This window comes from Charadrius vociferus, unplaced genomic scaffold (genome assembly GCF_000708025.1).
Source record: "Charadrius vociferus isolate BGI_N301 unplaced genomic scaffold, ASM70802v2 scaffold43, whole genome shotgun sequence".
Taxonomy (NCBI): domain Eukaryota; kingdom Metazoa; phylum Chordata; class Aves; order Charadriiformes; family Charadriidae; genus Charadrius; species Charadrius vociferus.
Genome location: NW_009648043.1, coordinates 4,467,140 through 4,486,952, shown reverse-complemented (window position 1 = coordinate 4,486,952; position 19,813 = coordinate 4,467,140). Strand labels below are relative to the sequence as shown.

The following is a 19,813-nucleotide window of genomic DNA, read 5'->3' as shown; positions in this document are numbered from 1 at the left end:
GGGGGGTGTTGTGATTTTGGTTTTATTTCCCTCCCTTTTAATGAGTACAAAGACAGAAGTGGGGAAAATACCACTGACAGGTCAAAGGAATGCTACTGAGGCTTGAAAAAGATGAAGCTAGATATTACAGCCATGTAACTCCTATAGGTTGCAGGTTGGAAATGTGACTCAGACACCAGAAAAACAAGCAAGACTTTTTAGTCCAAACTACTATCGAAAAATGCACGACATTGTATCCAGCGGGAGGAACAGATGAAAATATTCAAATTCTGCATCTGAAGATACATAACACAAAGCAAATATTGTGAAACTACAGACTAGGACTTGTATGCATGCTCAAGGTTAATTGTTTTAATTGTACTCTCCAGAAAACGCACGGCAACACAAAATTGGTGGTATTAAGCAAACTATCACATATTCAGTGAATGACAGTTCATAAGGAAATCTCCAACCAGCTGTGGACAGCTGGACCCCTACCATGCACTGACTGACCACTGATGCTCACTCACTTTGATTCTTACCATCTAGTAGAATGCCCCAGATGGAGATACCCACGTCACAGACCTATTTCTGAGTTGCATGGCAAGATCTGAGCGAATCCCGAGAACCTCTGGAAAAACTGGAGTAAGAAAGGCTGAAGAACAAACTACAACCTATGGGGAGCAACTGTGCTCCAGTCAGTTGCAGGCTGGGGTTCCCGGAGTAATGAGAAAGCCTTATGCACCCCAGGTAGCCAGAGGAAGAGGGAAATTTGGGAAAAAGCAGTAAACACCATTGTCTTTGCTTAGTTGTAGCTGTTGCTTGAGTCTTTATGCCCCAGGAAATAATCCACTTCAGAGATGAGATTTCTGAAAATTCTGTTCGCGCTCTGTTATGGCAGCAAATGCTGAAAAGCCACAATCTTATCCAGCAGGAAAGGGAGGCCAGTAAATACAAGGGACAAAAAGTCTACTTACGGTATCAACTGTAGCGTACCTTCAATATTACTAAAGTCTTCTGCATTGAAAATTGTAAACATTACGTGACTGTCTCGGAAAATGGGACAAAATGTTCATATGTGTTCTCTGGACAGACAATCCAAACAAGGAGCTTTTAACAAACTCTTGCAGGAATATCCCTGACACTGTGCTCCAAGATTTGCTAAAAATTCACTGTAATACATTACCCACTTTCTCTAGACTGTAGAGCTTACTCAGAGCTTCCTTGTCTGAACATGCACCTACAGATACAATTTTAAAATAAGAACAAATATTTCAGGGTTTTGTGGTTGTGGTTGTGTTTTGTTTTGTTTTGTTTTTTTTTTTTCCCCAATCTGCCCTTCTTGGTATCAAAGCTGCATAAAACACATTATTCCTACATAAAATAACCTTTCAAAGCTGCAACTGTCATTGCATATAGTACACGACAACATGGAAGAGTGTAACCTAACAATTCTATAACAATTTACATTAAAAAAGGCAATTCTAAGCTACTGGCAAATGCACAAGAGATGGCGGAAAACCACTTTTATTGTTCCTGAAACCATAAACTGGCAAAACATCTAGAACAGTTTCAGTCCACACTGTTGTCGTGTTCACCCTCAGGAAGCTGCACATGCGTACATTAAACACTCTCCAGTTTTATACTTCTACATAAATGATTTTTTAAAATAATCTTACATAATAAGACTCTGAACTAAAATATTATACAGATTAACACAGAGTAATACTTACTTATGATATAAAATGATTTCCACTAGTATTTAAAAAGAAACCTTTTCTCACACCTTTTATTTTAGGAAGAATCTCCCAAAATTTTATTATCTTTAGATTATTTTGTAAAATAAAATTAACCACACGTATTGCAACCTGAACTTAATAAATCTTCCTGAAGTTTAAGGGTTAGGATATCAGCACTATTTCTTCAATCACTCCACTAAGGCAATCCACTAAAAAGTCGTGTTCAAAAATGATCTAACTTAAAAATTCTACAGATTGCAAGACTGAAACTACTGCAGCTTTGGACACAGCCAAAAGGAGAAAACCAGCCCGTGTTGCTCAGGAGGTCAAACCAGGTTTCTTAACAGTTTCCTTTGATATTAGAGCTTCTGTTATGCAGCGCAGTATCCAGTAAAGGTACAGATGCTTTAGAGATAAGGAAGAAACAGCTTAGAAGAAGGAGAAAAAATGGAGAGAGCTGATGAAGAGATCCCACATACCACACATTCAACAGGAATTCCTCAATATATATGGGACAGAAATAAAGGGAATATCAACAGCTTCTCAGGAAAATATGTTTTATCAATATTAAAATATTTTCCCCTTAATTTTAAAAACATATTGCTTCACTGGAACACCAGCAGTTATTTATATCAATAGATTACACTAGTTAGCTAGAGGGAAATTCTGGAAGAGAACCTGTAAGTAATGAAATACTTGTGTGAGTCAGTTTTCTTATGAATTCTTATGCAAAGGCAAATTATTCTGCTATCTGTCATTTACTTATGAACAGGCATTAATATATCAAATTGATTTAATCTCTGCTGATAGCATCACTTATCTTTACTTTCTGGTAAAAACTTTCTTAAAAATGATGCTCGGGTATAGGGGCAAGGCATAAAATGAAAGATGTATTCTTTGCTAATTTACTGTATTCAGAAGCAAGATGGCAGTATTGCTGAAGATCAAATGTTTAATTATGTTGTTGTTTTCTCTTCCTAAGTATAATGAACATTACTGACCCACTAAATGAAGAATGCACTACAAATGGCAGAAGTTTATAGCACAGAAAATCTTTTATTGACTTTAGAATTACAGGCCTTTAATGGGACTACAAGTTTAACCCCACTTTATATCATTTAAAAAATAATTCTGCAGCATAGAATACATTTTCTGAGTGCATTATTTTCCCAGTATTCCAGTGTCTGGAAAGAACTGCTTAATTGGAAGAATTTTTTTCATGGCAATTTTAGGATAATGAGGCTGTTTTACACATGTTGAAGGAGTTTTGCATGCAAATAAAAAGGTATGGGGAATATAGTGAAAGAGAGAGAGGAACATCTTAAACTAACAGCAGAACTGAATCGATACATTCTCTGGAGTTCTAAGCAGAAAATAGGCCACAAAACGAGAATTAGAAATAACAAACTGTGCGTTACCTTAAGTGATTTTGCCAGTTGTACATGGTTATCATAGACTAGAATGTCCACCGTTAGATTTCGCAGCTGATGAAGAAGAAGTTTTTCTCCTTCCAGGTCTCTTGTTTCCACAGGCACCTTCCATGTTGGGTAAGGACATTTTGTGCCATCCCATACCTGCAATGCAAATGAACAATTTCAATATGCTCAGAATACTTTACATTGATATTTTACATAACTGCTTTTTTTAAAACAATTTTCTGTTTGATTAAAAATTGGTAACAATAAGAAATCTTAACTGGAGTCTTAAAGTCCTTAAATTACTTAAACTATATTTTATGGGCTTTTTTATTATTATTCCTTACAAAGTATAAGATAACCTCTATAGAGAATATGATCAAGTGTTAAGACCTGGGATTTGATAATACTAAAAAAAAATCAGTGCCAGTAAACCCTCAACTGTTTATCCAGCAGTTAGTATTCACCATATGCAGAACTGTCTATATTTAATATTTTAATCCTGCTATAGGCTTTTTTTAACCACTCCAGCTACAGAATGTGAAGACTGAGTACATGGCATGTATTCCCTTAATTACTGATGATCTCCTACATCAATATTCACTGCTAGTTATCCAGAAAGTATTAGAAAAACATCAGTATTTAACATATACTTAAAAACGAGGATTCTAAAAATTTGTGCCTAAAGGTGCATTATTGATACACTTAAGTCCTGAAATATCAATAGAGATATTTTTGAGATATCAAAGGTATTGTGAAAAAGTAAGATTACCAACAGACTTAGCACTTTGGAACTTGGAATTTTACTTGATTTACTCCTTAAATCAAACATTAACGTTTCAGTGATAGCTGCTTATGATATATTCTGTAAACTATAGTTTCCTGAGTTCCTGAAGATATACTTTTCTCAAAGACAACCGAAATAATCATATGAAATACTGGCATAGAAAAAGAAAAAAATCTAGAGGAATTTGGACTATCAGACTGAAATGCTGCATTTGATAGAATTTCATGCATAAAGGTTCAACAAAAGCTAATTTTCAGGCAGTTTGCGATACCAAGGCATTTTGTCCCATGAGTCGGGCACTGCAGAGGGGGAGAAAAAAAAAGACACCAAAGCTTAATTTTTAAATGGTTTCTACCCCTTATGCTTAACTGCTGTGGATCAAAGGACCCTTAGGAAAAAGATCTAAGAATGAGCAAAGCCATGTGTAAATACACGGAGAATAACTCATGGTTGAAATAATCATCCCAAATCAAGAGATAAAAGGGAAAACTGTTCACAGTGAAAATGACCCATAACATCAAATTAATGTTCCTGAATAGAAGTGTATTCTGAAGGACCCAGATAATGAGGTGGTACACGCTGCCACAGATTTAAAAAAAAAGCCTATTACCTTCTGATCCTATACCATGAAATACTTAAAACCACCTTTGAAAGAAAGGTTGCCCGTTGCTTGAATTATCAAACCTTTTCCAGAACTGAGCTCGAGAAACATAGATTTAGATCATATGTATTATGAATTTAGTCACTTTGACAAAATAAAGAACCTTAAGTTTGTTAAGTTTCCCATCATTTTTCAGCTGGCTTTACCTGGGATGCTTTGGTAGTTCTACACTTATGAGATGGATCTGACAAATGGATTGAAATAACTTGAATGCTCCCTGTCAGATACAAGGATGACTTCTTAGCTTTAAAATGTCCTTCACCAGAGGAGCTAATGGGACCTATTGGACGAATTTGTAAGCCAGTATGCTTTCTTTAAAGAAAAAAAAAAATATCCTTGGAAACATAGTCATTTTTGTTTCTTAATCACACAAATATGAAAACAGATCAATCTTTCCACCTCAGGAGCTTGCCAGCTTCACTTTACTCAAATTATGGATGAAAACACAGAAGCCCTGGTTTCAAAAACCAACACTGGTCTAAAAACCAACACTGATTAAATTAATTTTGGATAAGAAACAGCAAATGGTTCCATTACTAGTCATGAACAAACCAGAGCTAAGGAATAGTTAGTGGCAACCTTTGATCACCATGGTCAGCAAAACACTGAAATGGGAGAGACACAATGAAACCTGTTTCTCTTCAGCAGAGTATCCTAATTGTATAACACAGCTTAACTTAGACAATTTAACTGACAGACAGAAGAGAGTAAAAGAATAATAGTAAAACTCTTATGAAAGGCATACATGACAGAATAATTTCTAGTGTGTTTTTTAGTGCCCATCAGTTTGAATAACAAAATTCTCAGAAAAAGGTAAGCACTAACAAGTTAGTGATACAGTCCTTATGCCACGTCAGCCTCAGGTGCTGTGCATAGCCCAATTAATTTATCAAGTCTAATATTCAAAGTTATGTTATGGGTGATGCACAAAATCACTGAAATTTATTTTAGTTGTCTTTGAAGCAATCCTCAGTAGTTACATGAGCTCAATGCTTAAAAAAAATTTATAGTATAATAAAATATTAATATAACTGATATACTTGGAATGACATGATAAATTTAAATCATTATTATAAAACGTTTAACCACAATAATATAATAATAATATTTATTGATCACTCAATTTGAGCTGGTACTGAATTTGGTTTTTTTTAGCAAATCAAAAAAATAATCCGAGATCTGTCTACAATTTTTTAAAAAGGCTTCTCTTCTATTGTGACCAACATTTGATATGAGAAAAGGATTTTGTCCTGCTTGAAAACTGGAGGAAATTAGCAACAGCATAGCAATGTTAATCTACCATTTTTAAGTTTGTCTGATGTACCTTAACACAGACTTAAGTATTTAATATTTTATACTACTAAAGAAAATACACCATCAAAGGAATTACATATCAGAAAAATGGATCTACTGTTACTCGATTTCAAACTTTCACCTTCCTAAGCCTATCCTAAGTTTCCCCCCCAAGTCATTATCTTTACTATACAAAACTCACAAAATCAACTTCAGATCTTACAACACAGAAAAGAGCGTAAAGAAATATTAATAATTTAAGAAAGCACTCTGTCCTTGCAAAGGGTCCTTCAATGCTGAACATATACTTCTTAATAAACAACTTAATTACAGTCCACAAAGTTCTCAGTTCTTACTGGGTCTCATTTGACATCTACTTTACAAGGGATATTTAAATGGCAGTATTTGTAACAGCTGCAAAGCGTATTATAGGATAACACTTAAGGTTTTTTTCTGTGTAGAGCATGCATTGTTCTGCACCAGAAAAACCTTTGCTGCTTTAATGAAGTAATAATTGATTGTGTTGTTTCTACAAATGTTGCAACAATACAGCTTAATACAGTAGAACTAATAAATAATTTTAGGAAGTCATAAAATGGAAAACAACAGCCTGTTCATCACTCACATTTTAACAACCAACTTAAAAAAGAAAGTAAAAGAAATACAGAGGAGTTTCAGAATAACACCAGACTTACACAACTAGAGCCAAACCCAGGAAAATTATGCAGACCTCCGTTTTATTCAGCTGATGTTAAGGATCACCCTTGGACAGTACTCTCCTGTTATGTGGCACTTTGCATTTTGTACTTTCAGCGAGCACTGATCCCCAAAGTGCTTATGTATAACTAAAAGAAGCTACCTAAAATACATCTAGATAGATAACACAATCCATTCATTCATTTTCTAGATTGCTTCTAACTAAAAAACAAGGTCAAAATTTAAAACTAACATTTCTCAACTTTAAGAAATCTTGCGCTATTTATCTACAAATGTTTGTATAACAACGATCAATACCAAAGTCATCTCACAAAAGCTCTCTCAAGAAATAAATCAGATGAACAACTTTAAAGAGAACTGGGATTTCTGTTTTTTTGTTTTTTTTTTTCTAAATACAACTAAAATGATCAAGGATCATAAATTTGCTTAATCTCGAAATGTTTATCTACTTAACATTATTTAAATCAATGAATATGCCTGTTATATCAAAAACTGAATCACAATGTCTTACTAAATAAAACAAATTATTTAAAACAAAAATAAATCTACCTTTAGAAGAAAAGAAGATCCATCCACTTTTGCTTTTCCTACCAGCTGGCACGTGAGATCAAAGAATAGCATTGGCTGAACACCAGACAATTTTGCTGCTGGTCCAGAGATGGAAAGATTACTGGCTGCCCAAACACGTAATTCTTCTATTGTTTTCTGTTCTTCATCCATGAAAGTGTACACTTTGCTGGAGGTTCGAGGAACTACTGGTGCTCCTACAGTTCCATCAAATGTCAAGGATGCAAATCCCACACTGGTAATTCCCTGCATTTGTCCATTGTATTCCCTGATCTGTAACAAAATAAGAAGACAAAAAAATAAGGGTTGCACTGCATCAAAGTATATATACATTACTGTTTTATCCTGTGCATGAAGAAAGGACCATTCATTACTTTTGTTCCTGGTGCTATTAGGATAACGGAGTCAAAATAAAAACAAAATAAGGAAATTAACAAGAAAACAAAGTGAATATGGAGAAAAGACAATCTAAGACAAAAAAAAATTTAAAGAAGCAGACTAATACCAACCCGTAAATACAGAGCATCAGTGCAAAGTATTTTATTCACCTATCTGAAAATGTTTGTGAGGGGAACACATCAGGATTACTTTTACAGATGGGGAAACTGAGGCACAAGAGAAATTAATTATTAGGGGTCACACAGCAGAGCGATGGTGGAGCAAAGGTAGGATGGATTCCTATTTTCTGCCTCTCACAATAGCCCCATTTCCTGACATTAAGGAATTGAAAAAGAAAACATCAGTTCTAGGAGCTGCTTTTTTTCCCCCATAAAGCAAACAGTGACCGGCTTTCATCCCTTGAATTACGAATACAGCTTTCACAATTGCTCTTATGGCTACTGCCCACAAATGGCAGGTCCCCGGTATCCTGCTGATTTAGTTGTGTATCTGCTACCATATAAAACACAGTATTCAAAGTCTGAAGTGTTCCCTCAAGGATCTAGTCTAGTCTTATTGTTCCCTGCACTTTTTATATATATATATATATATAAAAGAAGCACTGCATGACTCATTATCCAGAAATCTCAAACTGGCTGTTTTGATCCATCCGTTTTTAATTAAAAATTTGCCTACCAAAGAAGCCAGACTTCTGAATATAGCATTTGTAGACAATCTAGTTTAGGATTCCCAGTGCTCAATTGTCAAATGGTTGAAAATCCTACTGACTTAAAATTGCAGACTCTGTGACAGAAGTTCTAAACAGCAACATTTTTTTACCAACACACTCAATGATTTAGGCCTAAATTTTATAAACATACTGAAATTTAAAAAGCACACAAACCAAGTATTCCTTGGAAATTCATAAACAAAGCAATTCAATCTTGGTGACAGAACAGCCTTTAATCCCTGCAACTTTGTCATAATGTACAAATGCATTAAGGATCACCTCTAAGATAAACTTCCATTTACGTAAGCATTCTCCAGACTTGACAAATGGAGCTCATCAATTCAAGATGTAGTTTTTCTTCACTGCAACCCTGAAAACCTTCAGTCTTTTAACTTTTAGGTTTAAATATTGAAAACACATGGAAAGCCAACGGACTTGGAAAATACATAGTTTCATATTTAATTTGTGCCTGTTACCCATGATCTGGAAAAAAATGTTCCACTATAACAGTAAGACATTATCTAATATACAAATTTACTTCAGTTTCTGCCGCTGGCATTATATTCCGTATCTTCTCAAAATAGGTAACATCCAGAGGAGAGGAAAACTCTCTTTCATCACTTTTACTCATTCATCCTCTATCAAAAGATACTTCAAGCATATTTTTAAGTATTTTGTCTGACATGCCAAATGTTTCTGTGTTTTAATTTCCAGTTTACTTACTTAGTTATTTCTTCACTGATTCTTTTAAATCATCATCAAAATACCTTGACTTCTTTCTTACTAAAAATTCTGTCCTAGACCTCTAGCCTATTTATGAAGGCTCTAAACCTCCCAGGAAACCAGTTCAAGAAACTACTTTGTGTCTTTGGGCTTCCACTAATATTTCACCATAGACTATTGTCCCCATTTCCCAAATTGTTTATGTCACATTTTGAGCATTCATGAGCCTATGCTTGAACATATTGTACTTTTGACATCTCCTAGTACTCTTATTTAGTGGATTTGAAATCAGCTTCAAAGGAGGGAAAGGCAGCTATAATATAACAATATAAATAAAATCTGTAACAAGGTAAACCTCAAGTGTCATGATGAGAAAATTACCAATGATCTTGAAGCAAAATCAAATGTCCTTAGGCACAGGTAAGTGGAGAAGCCACTGAGTGGTCTCAAAGGTAAACAGCGTTCAACAACATTATTTAGTGAACAACTGAACAAACAGGAAAAGTAAATGTAGAATGGGTTACAGAACAAAATATTTCATAGCTGGAAAATTACTTATGTCAGACCCACAGAACAGATGACGGTCAACAGAAATTCTCCAGGCTTGTCCTTTAAAAACAAATCATTGCTAAAGTGATGTGGAATCACTGGAGTGTAAAATGAACAAAATCCATGGGCAAATGTTGTTTCATTATGGCACTCTAAGTAGATCTCAGGTTAAACAGCGATATTGTAAACTAGTTATATTTTCCACACACAAGCGATTTTGAAATTGAAACAAACTTAGGGAAAAGAGCTAATCTGAGATTTTTGTATACATGACAATTCCCCCTCAGTAGATTTTTGTGTCATTTCTAGAGGTCTTTGGGATTTTTTAAAAAATCGGAGGGGGGGGAGAAGAGCTAAGGGGGCAGATGGCTATCACTTAAAAAATTCCCTGAGAATTTTAAAGAAATTCAATAAATAATGGTTGCTAAACAAAAAATGGAGCAGTTAGCGTGTATTTCGCTTGTTCTAAGCAGGCAAGTAAATTCCAATATGTATTGCAGGAGTCTGGCATATTTTTTGTAAACCAAAGAACAAAACATGAAATGTCACCTCAACAAACTGCATGGACAATAAACTCTAGTGATTTCTATGGGGTACAACTCTATCCTGAATATGCTCAGTGAAAAGAAGCTAATCTTGAAATATTTACAAAGACATTTACAGCAACCTAAACCACCTGAATTATTATTTTTTTTTTTTTTTTACTAAAGCTGGTAATGGAAGCCACTCTCTTCCACTCAATGGAAAAGTGTGATAGTAAGTAGGATATAAAGCTGAAATAACAGCGTCTCTAAGGTAGTTTTCCATCAAAACTGATTGCTAAATTGCAGAAGCAAAGGACTATTACAAAGCCACTGCAGTCACAGATCATCTTAGAATATCAAAAAAATGCCTTGTAAAACAACATATACTAAGCTAATGTACACGTTCTTACACTAAGCAGCAAGATTTCCTAAAATAAGTTTAACTATTGATTTGTGAAAATACCAGGAATTCAAGATAATATTTTGAAACATGAGTACTTTAAGCTTAAAACTTGATTATTATTTACACATATAAAATTATTTCAAGACATCAAGTTGTGTTGTGGTTTGTGGGTGTTTTTTTTTCTTTTACTTGAATTATTGCACCGTCTAAAATGCACTGTCCAAACTTCTATTCCTATCTGAGTATACATTCAGCTCAAGATCTCATTGTAATGTATCTTTTACCAAAGCAGAAGTGAAAAACTTATGATCCCTGTGATTCATGGTTGGCAACAAAATAATAGAAGACCAGTGTTCACATGCTGCTACCCAGTCTTCCCTTAACTGTAGAAATGCAGTATATGTGAGAGGCTAGTGAAAAGGAAAGAAAAGAGTGCAAAATTGTCTACAGGCAATGTATCTGCAAGAATTATAGTTACTGTGGTAAGCAATGCATTCCCCTCAGTTAAACATATATATATAAGCACATGCCACTCTGTGGGACACATACTGGGTTCAGTTGACACAGAAGCAATATACCTTATACAAATAAGCAGTGACAAAAAAGTCCCTTCCTTCTCAAACACAGAATCTGATCTGAACGTTATGAAGGTAGAGACAGGGTTACAGGTGGCTGTACTGAAAAGGGATACTGTCCAAGTACTACAAGGGTATGGCCCAGTCACAGAACCACAGGAATTTTGGTTGGCAGGGACCTGGGGAGATCATGAAGTCCCACCTCATCCTCAGGTCAGGGCTGTTGTCAGTACTCTGTCACACCAGGCTTTGCTAGTTGAGCCTTGAAAAATTCCAGGCATGGAGATTCCAGAACCTCCCCAAGTAACCTTTCAATAATGTACTTCTCTTAGTCAACAACCATCTTTGAACACTCCCTTTGCCATACTAAGACCTACCATCGCTAGATCCATAAAGTTCCTCAGCACAGATTATTCCATATTTTGACTGTATTGAACGTTTAAAAAGATCCGTAGGAATCTGGGAAAAATGCCTGCACGTGGATTATATTTAAAGTGAAGCTCCATCCAAAAACCAAGACAGAAAACTTGGGATATGTGCAAAAAAAAAGAACGCAATATACTAGGTATCAGAAACTCTTCTGATTTGTTCTTATAAATGATGGCTATGAAAAAGGATTTCTTTCTAGAAGATGGATAAAAAAATTCACCTTATGCTAGGGGATGGGGGTTCCAAGTCACAAAGGGATGCTCTTTAATTCTCCCCATTCACTCACCACCTTACACAAAGTTTTAGAGACAGATCACTACACTTTAACTTGAAAAACGGTCTAGAAAAGCTGGAGCAGAGACTTGATGGAAAAATACGAACAAATAAAATATACATTTTCCATTGTGTCAAGACAAAAAATTAGTTCACTTAGACAGGTACTCAGGTTATTTCCTTGGGTTTTCTTTTCTATTTTTGACTTCACATGTACCCAACACAGAATAGAATGACATCTAAGAGCCAATGGCCCAAGACAGCATGGGTTTCAGACCTGTCTGCACTGAACCGCAGAGCTTTTAAAACATGGAAACACCCCAGCAACTGGAGCCTACGTATGGAAGAAGTCAAAGCACGAAAGTAAGAGAGGATAACAGTATCAAGATTGCTATGACAAAAAGCTAGAGAATTAAGTATTAGATCTTTGTAATTGCTGCAGGGATTGTGTTATGCAGAGGAAGCAACATAAGTAAAGTTTAGAATGAGAGGTCATTCCTTTGGTCTTCATCCTCCAAGTTTTCCACACGAGTGATACAGCTCTATAAGGCTGTGTATTTTGGAAAAAGACCCACCAAAACACATCCTAGACAGTGATTGTATCGGACCACTAGAGTATGCTGAACAAAATGAACATGTAAATAAGAATATGCTTCACTTTTCTCCAATTCCCAAACATTAAAATGAAAATCAAATATCAATCACTTCACTGGGAGCGAGGAAATAAATTCTTGTTTGTGAATCACTCAAGAGGTAATAAGGAATACTAGAGAAAAGCTAACGAGGAAATTAACAGTTCTATTGTCGTGGCAGGGTCTGAGTAATACAAGAAAGGCAGAGTACACGCCAAAATTCCCCAGTCAAGTGATGATAAAATATTGGAGATTCAGTCAGTACCAGCAGGCTGCCTCTTCCCTCTCTTTAACAGCTTAAAGATTAGGCATTAAGTCTAAGATATTAAGAGCATCCACAGTGAACCATAAAAAAAAAAGCCCCAAGAAAACTCCCCTTGAGACAACTCCTCCTTTGCTGTGAAGACAGAGGGAGCCTCGACAATTAGATCACAGGCCTGACTTTTATGTTGGAGGATGGGGGGATCCCCCACACTGTCATCTCTGCAGAGCACTGACTGTCGTTGAAGGCCCAAATACAGTACTGCAACACACTAAGTACTACAATTCAAGAGAAATCATCGTAAGAAGTCATAAAAATGCACTTCAAGAAATATTAACAAAAATGTATTTAAAACTGCATAATCTTTCAATCCTGTTACTAAGATACTTAAAATTTTCATTCTCTGCCACAAATAGTGAGCAAATAAAATGATTCGCTACCCACAATAATCCCAACAGAATCCTCTCCATTAAGTTTTTATTGGCTCTGAACCATCAGACATTGCCAACACCTGTGTTACTATGAAGAGACGTTACTCATCAGCAGCTGAGAGTGTAGCAGGGAGCAGTCATTTTTAAAATGTGTTTGCTATCAATGTCAACTTCTTGAAAGTCTCTCTAAAGCATATCTGGGATGCGGAAGTGTGAATACACACTGTAAGGACTATATATATCTGTCCTCATTGGTAAGCACAGCTCTGACACCCTCTATTGCTTTCCATGCAGCAGGCTAAGAGAAGGTGATAAGGCCTGAAGACAAAAGGAGAGTGAAGGAGGAACTGCAGACAGTGTAATGAGAACTCTAATTAGAGCTGATTTCTTTTTTGAACTGAAAGCCCTTGCACAGCAATCACACGTACTACACTAGTTGTACGTGAAAGAGAGGACGGCATCGCACACCCCTCCCGCTTCACTCCCAGTAGCTGGCACCAGGCTCCTCTGTCAGGTTTTTACCTGCTCAGATCAGGTAAGAAAATTTCCAAAGTAACTGTTTTGTTAGCCTGGGGTAGTCAAAACATCCCCATCCAGAAAAAGACAACTAAGTGACCCCAAATCATTCTAAGTTAGAAAGCAATTAAACAAGCTGTCATCTTATGCATCTGAGGAGATATGGATTGCGAGCAGCTGGAGGTCAGTTAGGGCTGGAAAACACTTAAAACAGCTCAGCTGTGATGAAAAAAAAAGTCTGTGTGTGGGGTGTCCTGGTTCAGGCTGGGCTGGCCACTAAATGAAGGACAGATGCTCTCTTTAACCTCTCCCTTCCCAGAAGAGAAGGGGGAGACACTTACGGGTTGAAAAAAAACCTAGAAGTATTTTAGTGAAATATTAATTATATAAATAAAAGATAATAATATCAATAAGAAATTAATGAAATATATACAATATACACAAAACCAGTATCCAGCTCCCAGGATGACAATCGTGTCGCTGACAGGCGCTGGGAAAATCCCAGGCTGGAGTCAGTGACTGATGCGAACTGGATTCCAGATCTGGATTCAGGAACACACAGGTTGGGATCAAGGGCAGACAAACACGCAGAATCCTCCTTGAATGCTGGCCACTGAAGAAGAATTAACCCCTTTGATCCCTCAGCTTTATACTGAGCATGATGCAGATGGGATGGAATATCCTGTTGGTCAGTTTTGAGTCACCTGTCCTGTCTGATCCTCCCCACAGGTGCGACCCCTTTGCACTCTTCTGCTTCCAACCCTCCAACTTGGTACATAACAAAGTTAGCTGACCTTGGTTGTTATAGCAGTAAGTATAAGCAGGAGCCTCTCTGCATACCATCCCTTGGTATTAACTATAAACATCACACCTTATCACTCTGCAAGCAGTGTCTGAAAAATATGCCATTAATTTCAGAGAGTGCCATTATTTAGAAGAAACTGACCTGAAAAGTGAAATGACTGAAAACAAAATTGGTTTTGTTCTATTTCAAACCAGGATGGGGGCAGAATTAACAGATCCTATCTTTAAATACTGAAACATCACCTTGGAGAATTATAAAGTACTAGTTCATAAGGATTTTAGAATGATCTCCTCAAAAATTTGTTGCCAAATCAGGAAATGGTGAGGTTCCTTACGTGTACTGTATCAATAGGTTTCCTAATAAGTTTATATTAAAGGTAAATAGTGGAGCTGAGACACTATTAGGTTTCCATAAAGGAGGGTGCATACATAACTTCTCTGAAAGTGGTCTTGTTTGTTTTTTCAACTTGTACTTCCCATGTCTCAAAAAAATTCACTATTAACCTGACACATCCACAGACATGCAACTTTTCAATTCTTTTATTTTAGTCAGGCTCCTTTCTACCTTCTCCTTTCTCACACATCTATTATAAAATATGCATTTTGATTTCAGAAGCACTAAACGTGTTTCTACCTCCACTGAATTTTAGAAATGAGTATATCTGTGGAACACTCACCCTACTGGATTCAGAGAGAATTTAAAATTTAGCATAAGACATTCCCATTTGAAGTCAAGCCAACGAACATCCAAAGCTAACAACATATCTCAGGTACTGATTAGCAACACAAGCTTCAAAATCTAAATGTAATTCCTCTCCTAATTCTAATTATACATAAAGATGACCTTAAGGAAGCTTTATACTAACCCAGAATAGGTTAGTGTCCTGATTTGAGGTAAAATAGAATCAAGTTTCTGTTCAGTAACTTTACTTTTCAGTTAAGCCTCTTCTAACTACATGAACTCTCTGAAATTAACAGCATATTATGCAGAAACTGTTCACTCCCAGAGTGATAAGACCTGTGTTTATAGTTGATGCCATGGAGTGATATGCAGAGAGGCTCTTATTGCCCAAACCATGACAGTTAGCCAATTTCTCTCTCAACTGTAAATGTTTATAATATACGTATAATATACATGAATAACTGTTTCTGAATCTTAAGAAGTTCTTTCTCAATAATCTCAGTGGTACAAATCTCAACTACTGGATAAATCTTACCCCTTTTTACATTTATTGTCATGTGGTTGGTTGGTTTTTTTCCTTTGTTCTCCTGCTACAGCATATCAAAATGTACTTGTTTAGTACTACTGATCTTTGTCCCCTTCATCACCTTTTTGTACAATCCTAAATTTCCTAGATCTCTCAAGAATGTTCTAATATGCAATTATTGCTTTTTTAAACTGGCCTCTTTCCAGACAGTTAGCCATTTCTGCTATAATTACCTTAAGCAAAAATAAATTATATAATTATGTATGATTCTCTTGCACATTAATATATAACATGGTAAAAACATGTCTTTGGTGCTACTATATACCTATTTAAGTACAGTCCAGAATTACAAGACTTCCATCCAGTCTCTGTAGTGTGATTCCTCCTCCCTATACAGCTGCAGCAGACATAAGAAAAACATCCAGCAGTCACAGTACCAAAGCTACAAACACTGTTTCCTTCATGGCCTTTGATACAGATAAATATGGGGTAAGCCAGGATAAACATCAAAGACACAGCTAGAGCATATTGCACACTAACAACCCCAGATAGATTACATTTGGGTAACTCTCCAGCTGATCTGAACTGCCCCGCAACAGAAGCTCTAAAGTAATCCTTCAATTCTATTACTTTGAAGTGGAATAAATTGTGCATATTTATGTCAGTTAAATTCTGTTCACCTAAAAGTATTATGATTTTTGCCAACTAGTTTAACAAATATTAAAAAAAAAAAAAAATGCTGTTCTGGAGTTGTCATAATGACACCTAACAGTTTTTTAAAGAGAGATATCAGCTTAGTGCTCTGACATTGTTTAAAAACTTTGATAGTTTATTTCCAGTTTTGGTCTACACCATAACCATAGCTTTTATCAATCAACTGCTTTATCCAATGTCTCCATGTGTTAATTTCAGTACATGAAGAATTAAATTATTCCTACAGTCCTCTCACTGCAAAAAAGCAAGCACATAAACCACCACCCCCATCCTAGTACATACCTTGATTCTATGAAATCGAACAATATCTCCAACTTTGTAAATTTTTGGTAGGGAATCTAGATTTCCATTAAAAAGAGTGCATGTTAACTTGACATTTGATGGGTCCACAAGTGTTACAACTGAGCAATAATCTGTAAAATATAAAAGTGTTTGAATGAGTAATAGGCATTATGGAGTCATTAATATACAGATATTGAACTTGGGATGAACAACCATACGGCCAATCTTTTTCTGTTATGATCTGTGTAACTCTTCCAAAGTCAATTTAGTTACACTACCATAACAACTGAAGTGTGGCCCATCTTGCTGATAATTAGCCCAAATAACTGAAAATGAAATGGGTGATTAAGCACAGGTCTGTGAGCCAGGAACACACAAAACTTTTTCCTCTGTCTGCAACAGGCACACTATGTTTTCAGGTTTCAATTAGTCCCTCTATAAAATGGGGAGGATATGTACAATCTTGTACAATCCTGCTCTAAGATTTATTTTTGCACTGTCTTCTGAAGCAGTAATGAGTTCTACAAATTCTAAAAGCAAATTAAAGCATAAATTACTTATCTATCACTTCACCAAAATACGCAAGATATATATTGTGAGGATACAGTCACACAGTGGTAGTCAGAAAGTATAGTAAGAATCTGAAATATGCCCTTTTGAATTTAAAATTCAGTAACAGAATTTCACTTCTATTAATGACCTAAAAAGTAAATTCAAAACAAGACAAAAAGATGACAGAGCAAGCCAGCCCAGAATAGGGCAACATTTGCAGATGACATAAATGAAACCTGTATTTTCCATTTCACCTTACAGAAGCGCATGTGCTCAGTTATCTTACAAACATAAAATTGAGTGAGAACACACTTGCTCTTTCACAGCATGTTAGCTGGTTAACCTGCCTGAGAACTTTTCAAATACCCAGTATCAACTTGGCTGTATGTTTAGAGCCTCAAGCATCCACACAGCTTGCCCTAGTTGCTTTTAATCAAGAAGACAGAGTGCTTTTGTCTTGGATAATTACTCAGCATTTACTGAAACTTACAGTTCAGGGCTGAATTACAGCTTTTTTTTTTTTTCCAGCAGATCAGTAGAGTAATGACATCATAACCCATTATTTTTACCTTGATGACAACCTTGATACATTTACGTACGCAAAATTTTGGCTTTTAGAAAGAGTTAGGGATGGTGGTCTGTGGATAAGCCCACGCCAGAGCAGGTACGCTCATGAAGGCACTGCAACTCATGGACAACCCATGCCAGAGCCGGTGCTGCCCCAAAGGGACTGCAGTCCATGGAGGAACCCACGCTGGAGCAGAGGACACCACTAAGAAGGAAGGTACAGCGGAAAAAAAGAGTAAGCAACATGTAGCAGCAGAAAGAAACTGCTACGTACTGACCCCAACCTCCTGTGCCATCATTTGCAGTGACCCGCAGCAATAACAACGGGAGCGGAGACTAGCAAGGGAGAAGGAGAGGTGTCTGCAGTGAAGCTGAGCCTGGAAAAGGTGGGGGAAAGCTGTTTTCCCTAAGCATTTAAGTGTTTCTCGTCTTTGTTTCTCAAGATCTGAATCAGTTATTAAATGTTTATGTTAACTGGCAATGAATTAAATTCCCCAAGTCAAATCTGTTTTGCTCGTGACATATCTTTTTAAGTCTCAAAAATAAACCCGCAAACAAAAAATCCAAACAAACAAAAAACCCCAACTTCCCTTAGCTATAAATCTACAAGGCAGTTAGTGATAATGACACTAAACCAGAGTTTACATATCTGGGAACTGAACAAACATGTTAAAACGCTAAAACAAAGTCGATAAAATCTCCATCATACATTTTTACAAGAAGACAGACACATAAATAAATTTCTGCTAGACAGCTTTGAAAAAAACAGTACTACCAGCCTACTAAAACTGTCAGATTTGCATTATATAAAAGCTATAGGAAGGCAGTCAAAAGAAGAAAATTACCATATGTAAACTCAGTGAAGAGATTCCCCAAACACAAAGACAGATAGATTACACTGGATTAAAATACATTCTTGTATCTGCGCTGCTTATGCTTATAAAAGAAATATTCTGCTGTTTCCAGCAAATATACCCTTCAATCTTACTATGATTTAAACTTAGAAGTTTAAATTCTCTTGTGATTTGAGTGACTGAAGTGTTGAAAGAACAAATCCACTGAAGACTTACTAAGAAAAATAAAACTAATTTTCCTACAGATACAGAAATCTGTAGTATTACCGTAAAATAGATACTCTTCTTCCTCCCCAATGTTTTTACACAAACTCAATAATGATAAATTCTGATCTATAGCACTCAAAATTTGCTAAGCAGCATTCTTTTGCACACCCCCACCAAAGGCACAAGGCCAGGTCTCATATATCACCTAATCTGACATTCTCTGCTAGGATAAACAGGCACAAATAAAGTATAGCCAAGGGCTGACACAAAATTGCAATTATTTACTACTGTATTTCTTTGGGTATGAATTCTAGAGGTTAATTTAACAGGTCAACTGAAAAGCAATATGAGCAAAATGAGCAATTAAGAAGAAAAAAACATATGGTTCATAGATCTAAAATCCTTTGAGGATACAGGATAACACGTTACAGTGCATTGATATAATCCAACATAGGAATCAAGACTGAAATAACAGAAACGTTCCAGATTAAAACTGTCTGATGCTGTGATGGTATAACCTGGTCAGCTTCACAGATGTGCAGCTGCCTATTTAAGGGGGAAAAAGTTAACACACTCCAGAATCATACAGAATGGTCAGGGTTGGAAGGGACCTCTGGAGATCATCTAGTCCAACCCCCTTCCTCCATTTTCTGTGCAATTAGCATTCTCAAAAGATAATAATCATCCTACTTGAAGTAGTAGAAAATATTATACTTTCTTTATATTGTCAGAGAACACCTTATACATAATATAGCTTCTCAGTCTCTGTAATTTTAGACTTTCATTCTTAACTATGACCTCAAAACATCACTTCTACAATAAACCTAATTAAAATAAAGCTCTTCAAGAACAAAGCATAAAGACTGGGTTTTTTAAAGAAATCCTCATGCAGCAAGTCCTTTTTGAAGGTTAAAAATAAAAAATCACCTGTTTTTCATTCTCCATCTGGAACGTGAAGCTGCTTTATGCTTTCCAGAGCAGCATTATAGTTCAGTGATTGAATTCACTTTTCTGCACAAATAATGAGAGTCAAACCCTGAAC

General features: G+C 36.0%; 1 protein-coding gene across 1 annotated transcript in view; it reads right to left on the bottom strand.

Moving 5' to 3' along the window:
- The window catches only part of POT1 (protection of telomeres 1), a 64,672-nt gene that overhangs the window by 21,181 nt on the left and 23,678 nt on the right, over nt 1-19,813 (bottom strand). The window contains exons 7-9 of the mRNA XM_009883657.1: nt 16,592-16,722; nt 7,141-7,431; nt 3,137-3,292 (exon numbers count right to left, since the gene is read on the bottom strand). Of these exons, the coding sequence (XP_009881959.1) occupies nt 3,137-3,292; nt 7,141-7,431; nt 16,592-16,722 (578 nt within the window). The remainder of the gene's footprint in view (nt 1-3,136; nt 3,293-7,140; nt 7,432-16,591; nt 16,723-19,813) is intronic.